Source organism: Polypterus senegalus, chromosome 4, assembly GCF_016835505.1.
Source record: "Polypterus senegalus isolate Bchr_013 chromosome 4, ASM1683550v1, whole genome shotgun sequence".
NCBI classification, from domain to species: domain Eukaryota; kingdom Metazoa; phylum Chordata; class Cladistia; order Polypteriformes; family Polypteridae; genus Polypterus; species Polypterus senegalus.
In genome coordinates, this window is record NC_053157.1 from 3,130,160 (window position 1) to 3,144,334 (window position 14,175).

General features: G+C 44.0%; 1 protein-coding gene across 1 annotated transcript in view; it reads right to left on the minus strand.

Annotated features, from left to right (window-relative positions):
- Positions 1 to 13,466, minus strand: part of zgc:154142 (uncharacterized protein LOC555481 homolog) — a 101,054-nt gene extending 87,588 nt beyond the window's left edge. Inside the window, exon 1 of the mRNA XM_039752697.1 lies at positions 13,208 to 13,466. Within this exon, the coding sequence (XP_039608631.1) occupies positions 13,208 to 13,466 (259 nt within the window). The remainder of the gene's footprint in view (positions 1 to 13,207) is intronic.
- Between the last annotated feature and the right edge of the window lie 709 nt (positions 13,467 to 14,175).

The window sequence follows — 14,175 nt, forward strand, 5'->3', positions numbered from 1 at the left end:
GCCCACCAACTCACAGAGCCCCGCCCGCCAACTCTAACTAAGGGCAAGCAAGACAGAGAGCTACGCAAGACAGAGAGCCACGCCCGCCAACTCACAGAGCCACGCCCACCAACCCTAACTAAGGGCAAGCAAGACAGAGAGCCACGCCCACCAACTCACAGAGCCCCGCCCACCAACTCTAAGACCATGGGATACGCACGCTTTATGCACGGATATGTACGCCAAAATCTGTTGTATGTAAACGATACTGTTTAAAATGTTATTGTTTTTTCATCACAAAGCCTGGTTTCCACGTCTACCTGTATTAGTTTAAAAGGCACTTTTACCACTCGCAATATGGCGGACGCGCTGACGTATCGTGTCGACTGCACAACACAGTGAATGCGGCGTCTATCTATATATGTCTATATTTTCTATAGCCTGCTACAGGAAGGTACTCTCTCGACCATTGGCATTGGTTTCGCTCCTTGCTATTTTCGTTATACTGTGACGGTGGTTTCCTAAGCCTTTGTTATACTGAATTCCTTTCTCACCGTTTTCCGTTCCTATTCTTACACCGCTGTATGCTACGACGGGGTTCGGCTAGTAAAAAATAATTCTTTGCGTTTATATAGCGTTTTTCTCACTACTCAAAGCGCTCAGCAATTGCAGGTTAAGGGCCTCGCTCAAGGACCCAACAGAGCAGTGTCCCTATTAGCATTTACGGGATTCGAACCGGCAACCTTCCGATTGCCAGTGCAGATCCCTAGCCTCAGAACCACAGTCCAGTCTAAGTATGTGGAGGGTCATGGATGAGATGGCATGTTCTGATTTAACAGTCTTGTGGCTTGAGGGTCGAAACTCCTTCTGAGTCTCTCTGTCCTGGCCAGGACGCTACCAAACCATCCATCCATCCAAGATCCAACCCGCTATATCCTAACTACAGGGTCACGGGGGTCTGCTGGAGCCAATCCCAGCCAACACAGGGCACAAGGCAGGAAACAAACCCTGAGCAGGGCGCCAGCCCACCGCAGTGCTACTAAACCTTTTGCCTGATTTTAACAGATGAAACAGGCTATTGCTGGGATGAGAGGAGTCTTTGATAATCCTGAGAGCTCTGGTCCTGCATCTTCTGGTGTGAATGTCCTGCACAGATGGTAGAGCTGACCTGCAGCAGCGTTCTCTGTAAGGGCTTTACGGCAAGCAATGGAGTTGATTCTCGTCAAGAAACCGGGCTGAGTCTGTAGGCGCCATCGGTTGGCTCACGAATTTCATGTCTCATTTTTCTTTGGGGGCAAAAAAAAAAATGAAGGCAAAAAAATAGCAGAAAGTGGTCACAGACGAAGAAACTGGCAGAAAGGAAAACCTGCAGCCACCATAGTAGTCGGACACCCCTGATAGATCTAAATACATATAGAACTTGTGAGGGAATAACCGGCGTCTCATATCTGGTCAGGAGGCCTTAATAACAGAGTGACGATGTCTCCTTTCTGTGCCAGAACCCGGATGGTACAGCGGCTAAATCAGGGCTGGCATCTTTTTAGCTGCTGAGTGACTGGGGAACCGGGAAGTGGGTGACTGCCTGCTATGGGCAATGCATCCCCCTGCACTCTAGGTGGCAGCATCTCATCTGGTGAGCCCCATTATGGACTCCTGCAGGGCAGCATGGGAGTTGTGGTCTTATGGGCCTGCCCTATGTGGTTCTGATGGGGGCAACCCCAGAAAGAGCTCTCAGATGGTGATGATACAAGGATTGTTGTGGTCCTGCCTGGCCTGGAAGAGCTCCCTGGAGGAAACAGACTTGGATGTATTCCCCGGTCTGGAGTTAAAAGAGGGCCCTCCACTCGGCTCACACGCACACTGTATAGACCCCCTCTGCTCCTTAATTGCTGGGAGGACTGGGGGAAACAAGTGTGGCCAGAGTGTTACCTCCACCGGGATGCTAGATGGCAGTAGTGCCTCGGACTCCCCCAGGGCTTCATGGGAGTTGGAGTTTGGTGCAGCCCTGTTGGGATCCGCAGGCGCCGCCAGGTGGTGCTGCAGCAGGAGTAGCTGAGCCCTTATGGGCCGTCCTTCTGCCACACCCGGTAGTGCAGCCAGAAACGAGTCATCAAGCACTTGGAGCACAAGGATCCAGCAGCCACTAATGGAGAGCCAGAGTCGGGAGGAGGAAGACGAAGCTTGACCGGAGTAGTGGAGGAGAAAAGGAAGAGAGAAGGAAGAGAACTGTTTTGTGTTTGTGCTTGGACTGTTTTATGGGCTCGTGGGAACGGGAGAGATGCTCTGCATAAGTGAAGAAAAATAAAAAACTTGTGTTTATATGAGTGTGCCTTCCTGTGTCTGTCTGTGTCGGGTTGGGTGGCAGGCACACCCCCTTGTGGTTCTGTCACAATATATACAGAAAGAGAGAGAGAGGTTGGCCCTTGTGATTTGTGGGTTTGTCATCAATAATTAAATAGAAAATATGTTACGAGTTTTCCAACCTATTGGAGAAAATCGCAGACAATGCAGTAGCAGCGCTGCTAAAATGGACTACAAATCCCAGCATCCCCTGGAGTTCTGCATCCTTGGGCAGCTTTGCCAGTTTTCCACGCTAGCTTTAAAAATGAGCCGCAATGAGCCGGCAGGATTGCGGTCAGTTGGGGTCTTTTCGATTCAATGCTTGACTGCACAATTGGATTCCCATTGCGTCCACTGGATTGCAGTCTTCTCTGAACTGATGTTCGTCGTCTGCCGAGAGCTCCCAGCTTCTATAAATCTCCACATGCATCGACGTCACGGTAGGGCAGCACTTTACAGACCTTTTCGGGGGGCCGCTCATAACTACACCACACCCACGAGACTGGACTGCGTCGAAAGTGTTTTGCACTTAGTATCTTGTACCTGTAATATCAGTCATTTTTGTTGTTTACACACGTGTTTTACTACAGTAAGAAACATTTTGTAAAAAATTGAATTTCTACAAGAACATTGCAATGCTGTCCAAAGGAAAAGAGCCACTGGCCTCTGATCTAAATACATACAAGTTCAGCCAGCCACACGTTTAAGGGCCAGTTTATACTTCACGTTCAGAACGCGTTTGCGCACACATCATGACTGCCACGCGTTCCCAGAGTTCATTTGACGCGTCCTCTGAGCAGGTCCTCAGAAATTAACGCGACGCGTGCGCGAGTTTCAGTACCAGCAAAAAGTCGGGGGGCACCCTGTGATAAAAGTTGGAATGTGACGTCAGAGTCTCTGGTTACTATCTACAGGTGACTGAAAGCTGCTTTGAGGATCCTACGAGATCGGTGTCGGTGTGCGCGCTTCAATGTTTGAGGAACGGTTCGATGTGCAAAAGCAAAATGCCGACATACAGATGCATTCGTGGTGCTTTTATATTCAAGCGTCGCATATTCCCCATCGTAATGACACGACACGTTTTAAAAGTCTCACATACCGTCTTCTGTGACGTCTTTTTTTTCTGGGGCTTCCTCCTGACATGACAGCATTGGCAAACAGCAATAGTTCACCACACTGAACACATTAAATGTCTGAGATTCCAGCTCTCTGCACATTTAGAATCCTTAGATTTATACTTGATATCACTTTCATGATGAAATGCATTAAAGTGTGTACGTTACATTTTACACATAAATCGTTACTTTTGTTTAAATGTTCTTAACAGTGACACGGTGGCAGAGCGGTAGCACTGCTGTCTCACAGGGAGTCACGTCGCTGGTATTCCCTGCCTGGAGTTCTCATGTTTTCCTGCTGAGTTTCCTCAGTGTGCTCCGGTTTCCTTCCAAAGATATGCAGATTTGGTGACACTAAAATGACACTAATGTACAGTACAGTGGTGTGAAAAACTATTTGCCCCCTTCCTGATTTCTTATTCTTTTGCATGTTTGTCACACAAAATGTTTCTGATCATCAAACACATTTAACCATTAGTCAAATATAACACAAGTAAACACAAAATGCAGTTTTTAAATGATGCTTTTTATTATTTAGGGAGAAAAAAAAATCCAAACCTACATGGCCCTGTGTGAAAAAGTAATTGCCCCCTTGTTCAAAAATCACCTAACTGTGGTGTATCACACCTGAGTTCAATTTCCGTAGCCATCCCCAGGCCTGATTACTGCCACACCTGTTTCAATCAAGAAATCCCTTAAATAGGAGCTGCCTGACACAGAGAAGTAGACCAAAAGCACCTCAAAAGCTAGACATCATGCCAAGATCCAAAGAAATTCAGGAACAAATGAGAACAGAAGTCATTGAGATCTATCAGTCTGGTAAAGGTTATAAAGCCATTTCTAAAGCTTTGGGACTCCAGCGAACCACAGTGAGAGCCATTATCCACAAATGGCAAAAACATGGAACAGTGGTGAACCTTCCCAGGAGTGGCCGGCTGACCAAAATTACCCCAAGAGCGCAGAGACGACTCATCCGAGAGGTCACAAATGACCCCAGGACAACGTCTAAAGAACTGCAGGCCTCACTTGCCTCAATTAAGGTCAGTGTTCACGACTCCACCATAAGAAAGAGACTGGGCAAAAACGGCCTGCATGGCAGATATTCAAGACGCAAACCACTGTTAAGCAAAAAGAACATTAGGGCTCGTCTCAATTTTGCTAAGAAACATCTCAATGATTGCCAAGACTTTTGGGAAAATACCTTGTGGACTGATGAGACAAAAGTTTAACTTTTTGGAAGGCAAATGTCCCGTTACATCTGGCGTAAAAGGAACACAGCATTTCAGAAAAAGAACATCATACCAACAGTAAAATATGGTGGTGGTAGTGTGATGGTCTGGGGTTGTTTTGCTGCTTCAGGACCTGGAAGGCTTGCTGTGATAGATGGAACCATGAATTCTACTGTCTACCAAAAAATCCTGAAGGAGAATGTCCGGCCATCTGTTCGTCAACTCAAGCTGAAGCGATCTTGGGTGCTGCAACAGGACAATGACCCAAAACACACCAGCAAATCCACCTCTGAATGGCTGAAGAAAAACAAAATGAAGACTTTGGAGTGGCCTAGTCAAAGTCCTGACCTGAATTCAATTGAGATGCTACGGCATGACCTTAAAAAGGCAGTTCATGCTAGAAAATTATCAAATAAAGCTGAATTACAACAATTCTGCAAAGATGAGTGGGCCAAAATTCCTCCAGAGCGCTGTAAAAGACTCATTGCAAGTTATCGCAAACGCTTGATTGCAGTTATTGCTGCTAAGGGTGGCCCAACCAGTTATTAGGTTCAGGGGCAATTACTTTTCACACAGGGCCATGTAGGTTTGGATTTTTTCTCCCTAAATAATAAAAACCATCATTTAAAAACTGCATTTTGTGTTTACTTGTGTTATATTTGACTAATGGTTAAATGTGTTTGATGATCAGAAACATTTTGTGTGACAAACATGCAAAAGAATAAGAAATCAGGAAGGGGGCAAATAGTTTTTCACACCACTGTGTATGTGGGTGCTTCTATTCACCTTGCGATGAGCTGATGCCCCGTCTAGGGATTGTTTCAGCCTCGTGCCCAGTGCTAGCTGGAATGGGTGCATCCCTGGATTGATGGATTTAATCATTAAACATCCTTTTCAGAGATATTGAGGTAGAGAAGAGCCAAGCAAACTGACACCTTAATAAAAGGTGTCATTTTGCTTGGCTCTTCTCTACATTCATAATGGCTAACATGGTACAACACCCTAGTACTATAGAGATATTGAGGTAAAGTGTCATCAGAATTTAATGGCTATTCCATGCAATTCACAACACAGCGAAGCCGGACCCGTTGTCACCGTGATGATATCTCGCACTGCCACCTGCTGGGTTCCTCCAGATTTACGTAAAGTACGTGCGCAAGTATAAACACTACAAAGGTTGTGTAGCAGGAGCGTCCGCTGGAGCGAGCGTCGCATTACGTCAAGTATAAACCCTGGGACACGGGGCGAGTCAAATTCAAGGCTAATACTAAAAGTGCCAGAGAGAGAGTGTCAAATAAAAACGCCATTAACAGACACCCAGCATGTGCAGGGTTTTAAAAAAAAAGAACATCTGCATATTAAATATGACTTCATGACCCTTCAACACCCTCCAAACCCACCTAGCCCCCCCTTCTCATTTGTTATATAGTGCCTTTGATTCCTTTGATTGGTTCAGATCCCACCTCTCAGGCCACACTCAGCTTAAAACTTTCACATGCCAACCCACCGCTGTTACTTCAGGTGGGCTCTGTTCTGGGGTCTCTTCTTTTTATTATTTACCTTCTTCCCCTTGGCAATATCTTTCATAAGCATAACATTAATTTCCACTGTTACGCTGATGACCCCCAGCTCTGCCTTGCTAGTAAACCCACCTCTTCCTTTCCACCACCTTTGCTTATTGACTGCATTGCTGAAATTCAATCCTGGTTTTCTTTGAATTTTCTTAAATTAACTCTTTGAGGGCTGAATATTTTTTGAAAAGTACACAACGCACTAGTTTCACACATAAATCAACATAAAACGTCTGTTGCTACGTGCTATGGCTGCTGTTGGTGCCTGTTCAGCATCTCTTGCAACAGTGGCTGCACAGGGATGGCCTAATGGCCAGCAGGAATGCATGGCGCACCAGCTACCTCTTTGTCTTCACACAACAGGTGGGCAATGGTGGCAGTCGCAGTGTGATGCAATCTGGTTTGTGCCTCTCATCATGACAAGTGGTGGTCCTCCTAGGCGAACGCTGCTGTAAGCGTATCTTCTACGTGTTCAGCACCACGATCAGCTGGGGACCAATAGGCTGATGCTGGTACCTCACTTTCATTTTATATCTCCAGATCACTTGCATCAAACTCAGACTCCAAAAAGTCAGAGTGCGTTTCAGCGATAATATGTAAAACGTCCATGGAGTATTTTGCTTTGCACATCTGCTTAAGTATCTCCAGATGTTTGCTCTTCACTTCTCATGCACTTGCAGGGAATCGAAGTCAAATCAACAAAGCTACATAACTTTCCTTCAAGCAAAGAGAGTCAAACTAAAAAGTAAGCATGAGTTTTGTCACAATTTATAGCTGATTACCATCCTCTACCCCTGAATTTCGACAAAAGTCAACATCAGCCCTAAAAGAGTTAAACAGTGACAAAACTGAGCTTCTCCTCATTGGCTCAAAATCCTCATTATCCAAAGCCAATAATCTTTCTTTTATTGTTGATAACTCTGTTGTTTCCCCATCACCTCAGGTTAAGAGTCTGGGTGTCAGGACTCTATCCTTCCAATCTCACATTAATAACATCACCCGGTCTGCTTATTTCCACCTACGTAATATTAAATCACATTCGCTCCTCCCTCACTCCCCCTACCACTGCCATTCTTGTTCACAGTCTTGTTACTTCTTGTCTGGACTCCTCTTTGGTCTCTCTAATAAATCTCTTCATAAGCTTCAGCTGGTCCAGAATTCTGCAGCCCTCATCATTATTTGAACCTCCTCTATTCACCATATTACTCCGGTCTTGCAGCAGCTGCATTGGCTCCCGATTAAGTTTTGAATTGATTTTAAGATTCTGCTACTAACATTTAAGGCCAATCATAACCTCGCCCCTCCGTATCTGTCTGACCTTCTTCATGTTGCCATTCCCTCCTGTAACCTTGGATCCTCTTCCTCCATCCACTTGACCGTCCCTCTCACCCGTCTAACCACCATGAGGAGCGGAGCGTTCAGCCGTTCAGCTCCCAAGCTCTGGAATTCATTACCTGCCGAGCTTAGAAATATCGAATCATATTCATCCTTCAAATGTGAACTTAAAATGGCTTTTTCTTTATGGTTACAGTGGTTATGTTTGGTTTTCATTTTGATATTTTCTGATGTTTTAAGTTGTTTATAATGTGTCTTTTATTTATTTATTGTTTGTTTGGTGTCCTTGAGTTCTCAGAAAGGCGCCTTGTATAAATAATATGTATTGTTATTATTATTATTATTATTATTATTCCTGTATGTCTAATCGTTTTCTTCTGATGATGACTCCTGCTAGGGGTTGAATGCTTAGGAATAAAAAGCTATTTCAAGACTCTCTTCTCCCTTTGTGGATTTCTAGCGATGCAAACTGTGCGCTTAGGGGGCAGCCAAAGGGTCCAAGTGAGCATGAAATAATAAAAGAGAAGGGATTGGAACGAAGCGCTAACACCTTTATGCCTCTTTTAACAGAACAACAGAAGATGAACTATTCTTTTCCACTCCAGTCCTACTTGGCACCATCTTTTCCGGATCATTACAGAAACACCACTTCCGACCCACCTCTGATGATGTCACTTCCTGCCAAACCTGATGACATCACTTCTGGCCGGCCATGATGACGTCGTATCCTGTCTGCCCGCCGTTTCCTTTCCTGCCACCATTACTTAAATAATCCCGACTGCCTGTCTTACATTGTCGAATGTTTTTTCAACTTTTTGACCTTATCTCAGTTGTTTTCGAATATCTGCAACACCGGACATTATACGGGGTTAATCTTCCCGAAATTTTTTTCTTGGTTTTTGCACAATTATTTCTTCACAATATATATACTGTATACACTAGCAAAATACCCGCGCTTCACAGTGGAGAAGTAGTGTGTTAAAGAAGCAATGAAAAAGAAAAGGAAACATTTTGAAAATAACGTAACCTGATTGTCAATGTAATTGTTTTGTCACTGTTGTGAGTGATGAGTGTTGCTGTCATATGTATATATATTTACACACACACACATAAACATATATATATATACATATCTATACATATACACATATATACACATATATACATACACATATATATATCTACATATATACACACACAGCTATTTCGTATCAGTGCAATACGCTGCTTGTTAAAACGGTTGACTCCCGCTCTTACGTGCAAGTCTGCGGATATTATGAACTATCTATTTGTTCAAGTTCTATTTAAATTTTAAATAGAAGGAATTTTTATTTAGTCGACAGAAATATCTTTGGTAGGAATGGTAAAAACAGACAGGAATATTATTCGTGAATAAATCAACTCAAACCTTAAACAACTTATAATATTTTGCTCTCCATAAAAATATATCCTGTCTAAATTATACAAGTTAGAAATAAAGTAAACGTTAAAAGAACAAACATTCAAATTTCTTTACTCTTATGTAATTTAATATAAAAATAAACTTAGATTTTAAATATCCCAAAAGATTTTGCTCTCCATTAAAATATATCCTGTCAAAATTATACAAATTCAAATATGAACATGCTGCATAACAAAACCTGGAAATATAAATAAAATGTGTTCCTTTCAGCAATAACAAATCAAATCATTCAGTTGTCTTTGCTCATATGTCATTTTAGAGCTGGACGCCTGGCATCTTTTTTGGCAACAAGTTCGTTTCTGTTTGGTGTGAGGTTCTGTGTTGTGGAGATTCTCAGGATGGATTGCAGGTGCTCATCAGTGAGGCGACTCCTGTGTGCTGTTTTGTTAGTCTTTATCACTGAGAAGAGCTTCTCACACAGATATGTGCTACCAAACATGCACAAGGTTCGAGCCGCATGTAGACGGACTTTTTGTTCTTCAAAGTCACCAAAGCGCCGTGCAAACTCAGTGCGCTCAGTTTATCAGCAAAGTGCGATTTGGGAACACCGTAGTGACGACTTGGTTTAACATTACTTGGCAACAGGGAAAGTGGGGCAAGGTGAACTGGTGCATTTGTGTCTCCCATAAAAGCAGCTTCACTTGAAATCACTTTGTGATTGTGCACGGGTAAAACGTCCGCTGAAGTGTCAGATTCTTATTTAATTCTTCTGCTTTCTGTATCTTCTGCATTGCATTCAGGTTACCCTGATGTTTTGTCTCATAGTGCCGTCTTAGATTAAATTCTGTAATTACAGCCACATTAGCTCCACAAATGAGACACACGGGTTCAGTAAACATATACTCAGCCTCCCATCGGTTTTAAAGGCTCTATTTTCAGAATCAACTTTTCTCTTCAGCATCGTGTGAGCTAGCTTCGCAATAACTTGCAGCATCATAAGCTAGACTTGATTAACGCAGTAAGTGTTCGGCAAGGCAGCTGAAGCGCTGCATTATGGGATCTGTAGTTTATTGTGTTACCAGCGCTTCATATACCCGGGCCATTAATAACAATAATACAGTATATAAAATGATCTCGGGCGGATATAATTACACGGGCCGGATGTGGCCCGCTGCCCTTGAGTTTGACACATATGGACTAAATAGAACTTGAAAAGATATATTTTTCAAATGTGATCGCGCAATTCAGATAGAGTTGACGCGCACTACAGCCTGCATGCCTCAATAAGTCATCCTCCCTCGCTCTTACTTTTTACCGTTCATCTAATGAATACACTGAGTATGGCTTTACCAAAACAATCATTGATGGCTAATAAAGTATCCATTATTCGAGTATGTAGATCGGGTTATATATATATACATATATATATACCCGCGTATCGCAGCGGAGAAGTAGTGTGTTAAAAAAGCTAGAAAAAGAAAAGGGAACATTTTAAAAATAACGTAACATGACTGTCAATATACAGTATTTGTTTTGTGAGTGTTACTGAGTGTTGCTGTCATCAAGGATTTGATTATCATTATTTCTTTCAATCAGGTTCGTATTTGTAGGATGTGTTGTGTTCAAGTTACATTCCGTGTTTGTCAATCGCTGTAAAGATGACAGGTTTCATTCATCGATTCGCTTCTTACTGCATCAATAAACAGCTCGTCTTCTTCTTTATCTGAGACCTGACACACTGCATGCACGGGTTTTTTACACTGTCTTCCTTTAGCGGGACATTGACTTTTTCCACCGTGTGCTTTGTTTCCGCAGTAGTTGGATTTATGAATATGCTTGTATGTATGAGACGCTTCATATTTTTTGCTGCCTTTTCAATTGTGTAATTCGGTTTTGTTCAGCTCTTTGGAACTGTTGCTTTTATCTGTGCACTGCGTCAGTTCACGTGAGCCACTCGGTGTACATGCATCGAAGTTTCCCAGCTGTGCTGGTGCCATCTCGTGCTATGTCCATGGCTGTATTTAATGTTACCTTAGTCCTGGCACTTAAAACTTTCTCTCGCAGTTTCGCTGAGTTTGTGTCAAACACCACCCTGACCATCTCATCTTCCTCTCCATAAGCACAGTCCTTCACCCGTGAATATTTAGTGGGAGTTTGCTATTGGATTGCCGCTGACGGACGGCCTTATATGGGCAGGCACTAAATTACAAACGCCAGCGGCAGCCTGTCTATGAACTTAATTTAAAGTGTAGGTTTACATCGTGCTTTGTTTCCGAAGTAGCAGAACTCATGAATATGGTTGTATATGTCACTCGCTCGCTTCTTATTGTTTCGCTGCCTTCTCAATTATATAATGCATGTCTTCCTGGTTTTCTATGTACTGCGTGATTACGTGGAAGGCGTGATGATGTCACACGAAACTCCGCCCCACGGCGTTCAAGATCATCTCCATTACAGTAAATGGAGAAAAACAGCTTCCAGTTATGACCATTACGCGTAGAATTTCGATATAAAACCTGCCCAACTTTTGTAAGGAAGCTGTAAGGAATGAACCTGCCAAATTTCAGCCTTCTACCTACACGGGAAGTTTGAGAATTAGTGATGAGTGAGTGAGTGAGGGCTTTGCCTTTTATTAGTATAGATAGTGGCGGACGGCTGGGGCGGCCCTTCAACACTGGATCCAGGGGAGCAGCCATGGGATGTACACTATGTCCCCCGGAACACTTGGTGGCAGCCCCCTGGGTTGCATTGGGGCCTGTTTTATGGGACACCGGAGCTCATCCTGGTTGGGCTCCGTGGCCACCGCCATTGGGAGCTGCAAGGCTTCCTGAAGCCCGTGTGGGTGGTAATGCATCCACACCCGAAAGTGCAGCCTAATTAAGGTTAATTACCACCTGAAGAACTTCCAGGTGGGCTATAAAGGGAGCCTGAGGCCACTACTCAAGGCGCCAGAGTCGAGAGGAGGAGGAAGAAGCTGTCTGGCAGGTGTAGTGGAGGAAGAGAAGAGTGCAATTTGGGGTGTGATTTACTTTTGCTTATTTTTGGGACTTTGTTAGGGCCAGTGGGATATGGGAAAGACGTGTCCCACAGCTGAAGAAGAAAATAAAGACTTTTTGTTTGTTTTACCCATGCCTCCAGTGTGAATCTGTGTCGGGTCGGCACCATTAAAGCTCCTTTTATCACAATATATATACTGTATATATATATATATATATATATATATATATATATATATATATATATATATATATATATATATATATATATACTGTAGATGCCACATGGGCTGGACGGACATCCCGGCCAGGAAAGAAAGCAGACCTGGAAGAAAGAGATGGACGGACAGCCCCTAATAAAAGTAGAGATATCACTTTTATTACAGACCTTGGCGTACTTCCGGTGCCAGGGTGATTGCCCAATGGGAGTAGTTCCTGGCCAAACGCAAGTCCATTATCAGAGTAGGGAGCTTGATTCCCTGCAACGCCCTCTTGTGGCACCCCGTGAATCCAGTAGGGCTGATCTGCCAGACTACATTTCCCAGCATGCCCTGCTGTCTTCCCACTGGGTGTGGATATCCGGGACTGCTGCCATCTAGCATGCTGGGGGAATAATAATTCCCTAGTGATATCTTTACTTTTATAGGGGCTGTCCGTCCATCTCTTCCTTCCGGGTCTGTTATCTACTATATATATATATATGTGTTTTTTTTTATGCACTCCAGAGGGTCTCCTTCCAGGTAGTTTCTCCCCGGGATGAGAGGGGGCGCTGATTCTACCAGCATCTTCTCTTTTCCCCATGGCATCGAAAGGCCACTAAGTTAGGATGCCTAGCCCCTCCCACAGTGCCCTGAGAATGCTCCGCCCCTTCTGGTGCAGTTCGGTGGGTCACATATCGACCAAAGCACTCAAGGAGGACGAAGCTCCAACTCTTCTGTTCACTTTAACTGTTTGAAGGCTGAGTGAAGTCACTCGTGTCATTTTCATGCCTGCAGGCCCACCAGCCTGTGATTTTGTTCTAATTAAAAGGGGTGACACAACTGCTACCCCAGCCATCTGTCTGTGCACCCTGGTCTGCTCTCTTAGACACGTTACAATATACACAGTATACTGTATGTATATATGGTGATGTGCTTCCAAGGGTGGTCCGGGTTTAGCGCTCAGTGTGCCACAGCTATATTTTGTGCTCTGCAGCAGGCTGCAACAATCCAAGATGAAGTAAAATGGATCGGTCACTCACCCCCATCATCTTCATGGTGGGCTCCTCTGTCCACAAAGTACAGCACGACTAACCCGACAGACGCCACAGTCATCAGAACAAAGAGCACAGCCAGGGTCTTCTCCAGGGTGCTGAAGCCCCTCTGCTGGCACTTGCTGTGGACGAGATCCTCACTCAGGTGCTTCATGTTGGAAAGACTCATCTGCAGCTTCAGACGGCCAAGTTTATAGCACCTGCCCGACCTTTGAAAGCTGAACCTTGACTCGGAGTGTTCGTGCATGTTTATTTCTCTTCCTCAGCATTTACGGGAGATCTCAAGTCAACTTTGGCCGTTTACGGTGCCGGGCTGATGTGTATCTTTAGAAGGCCGAATGAACACACACAGCAGCTCTCTGCCAGGCCTTCACAAGGCGCTTTGAAACGCAAGGTGGGCTCACTGCCCCTCAGCTCGTACTTCAGTGACCCTCCTGCCATTGGTCTTTTCACATCTGAGACCTGGAAGCCACTTTGAATAAACGTGTCAACAAAATATGAGAATGGAAGCCAAAACAGCGCACAGGCCATTGGCTGGTGTTTGTGCTCACTGGGCAAGGAGCTATAAAAAGTCATTGGATCACCTGACTAAGGTCACAGGGCGGCTTCCTTGTTTGTGTTGTGTCCAGCTGTCTGTTATGATAACCTCCTGTAGTCCCAAATTGTGACACTTGTAAAGCATATAGTGCCTCAAGACCCAATATATATAAAATATTAAATCAGCCATTTAATACATAAAACATCATAATATATTGGATAACACCAGCTGTGTTACCTGCCTAAGACAGGTTGACATCTAAGTAGCCAACACAGACCTCTGCATTAATGATTGCACCAACTATTAGAATGTATTTTGTAATGAAGGTAATAATAAAATGCACTGCGTATTTCATTCCAAAAGATGGTGCATCACAAACATTTGCAGTAAAAAAAGGCATTACTACAAAATTTGTGGT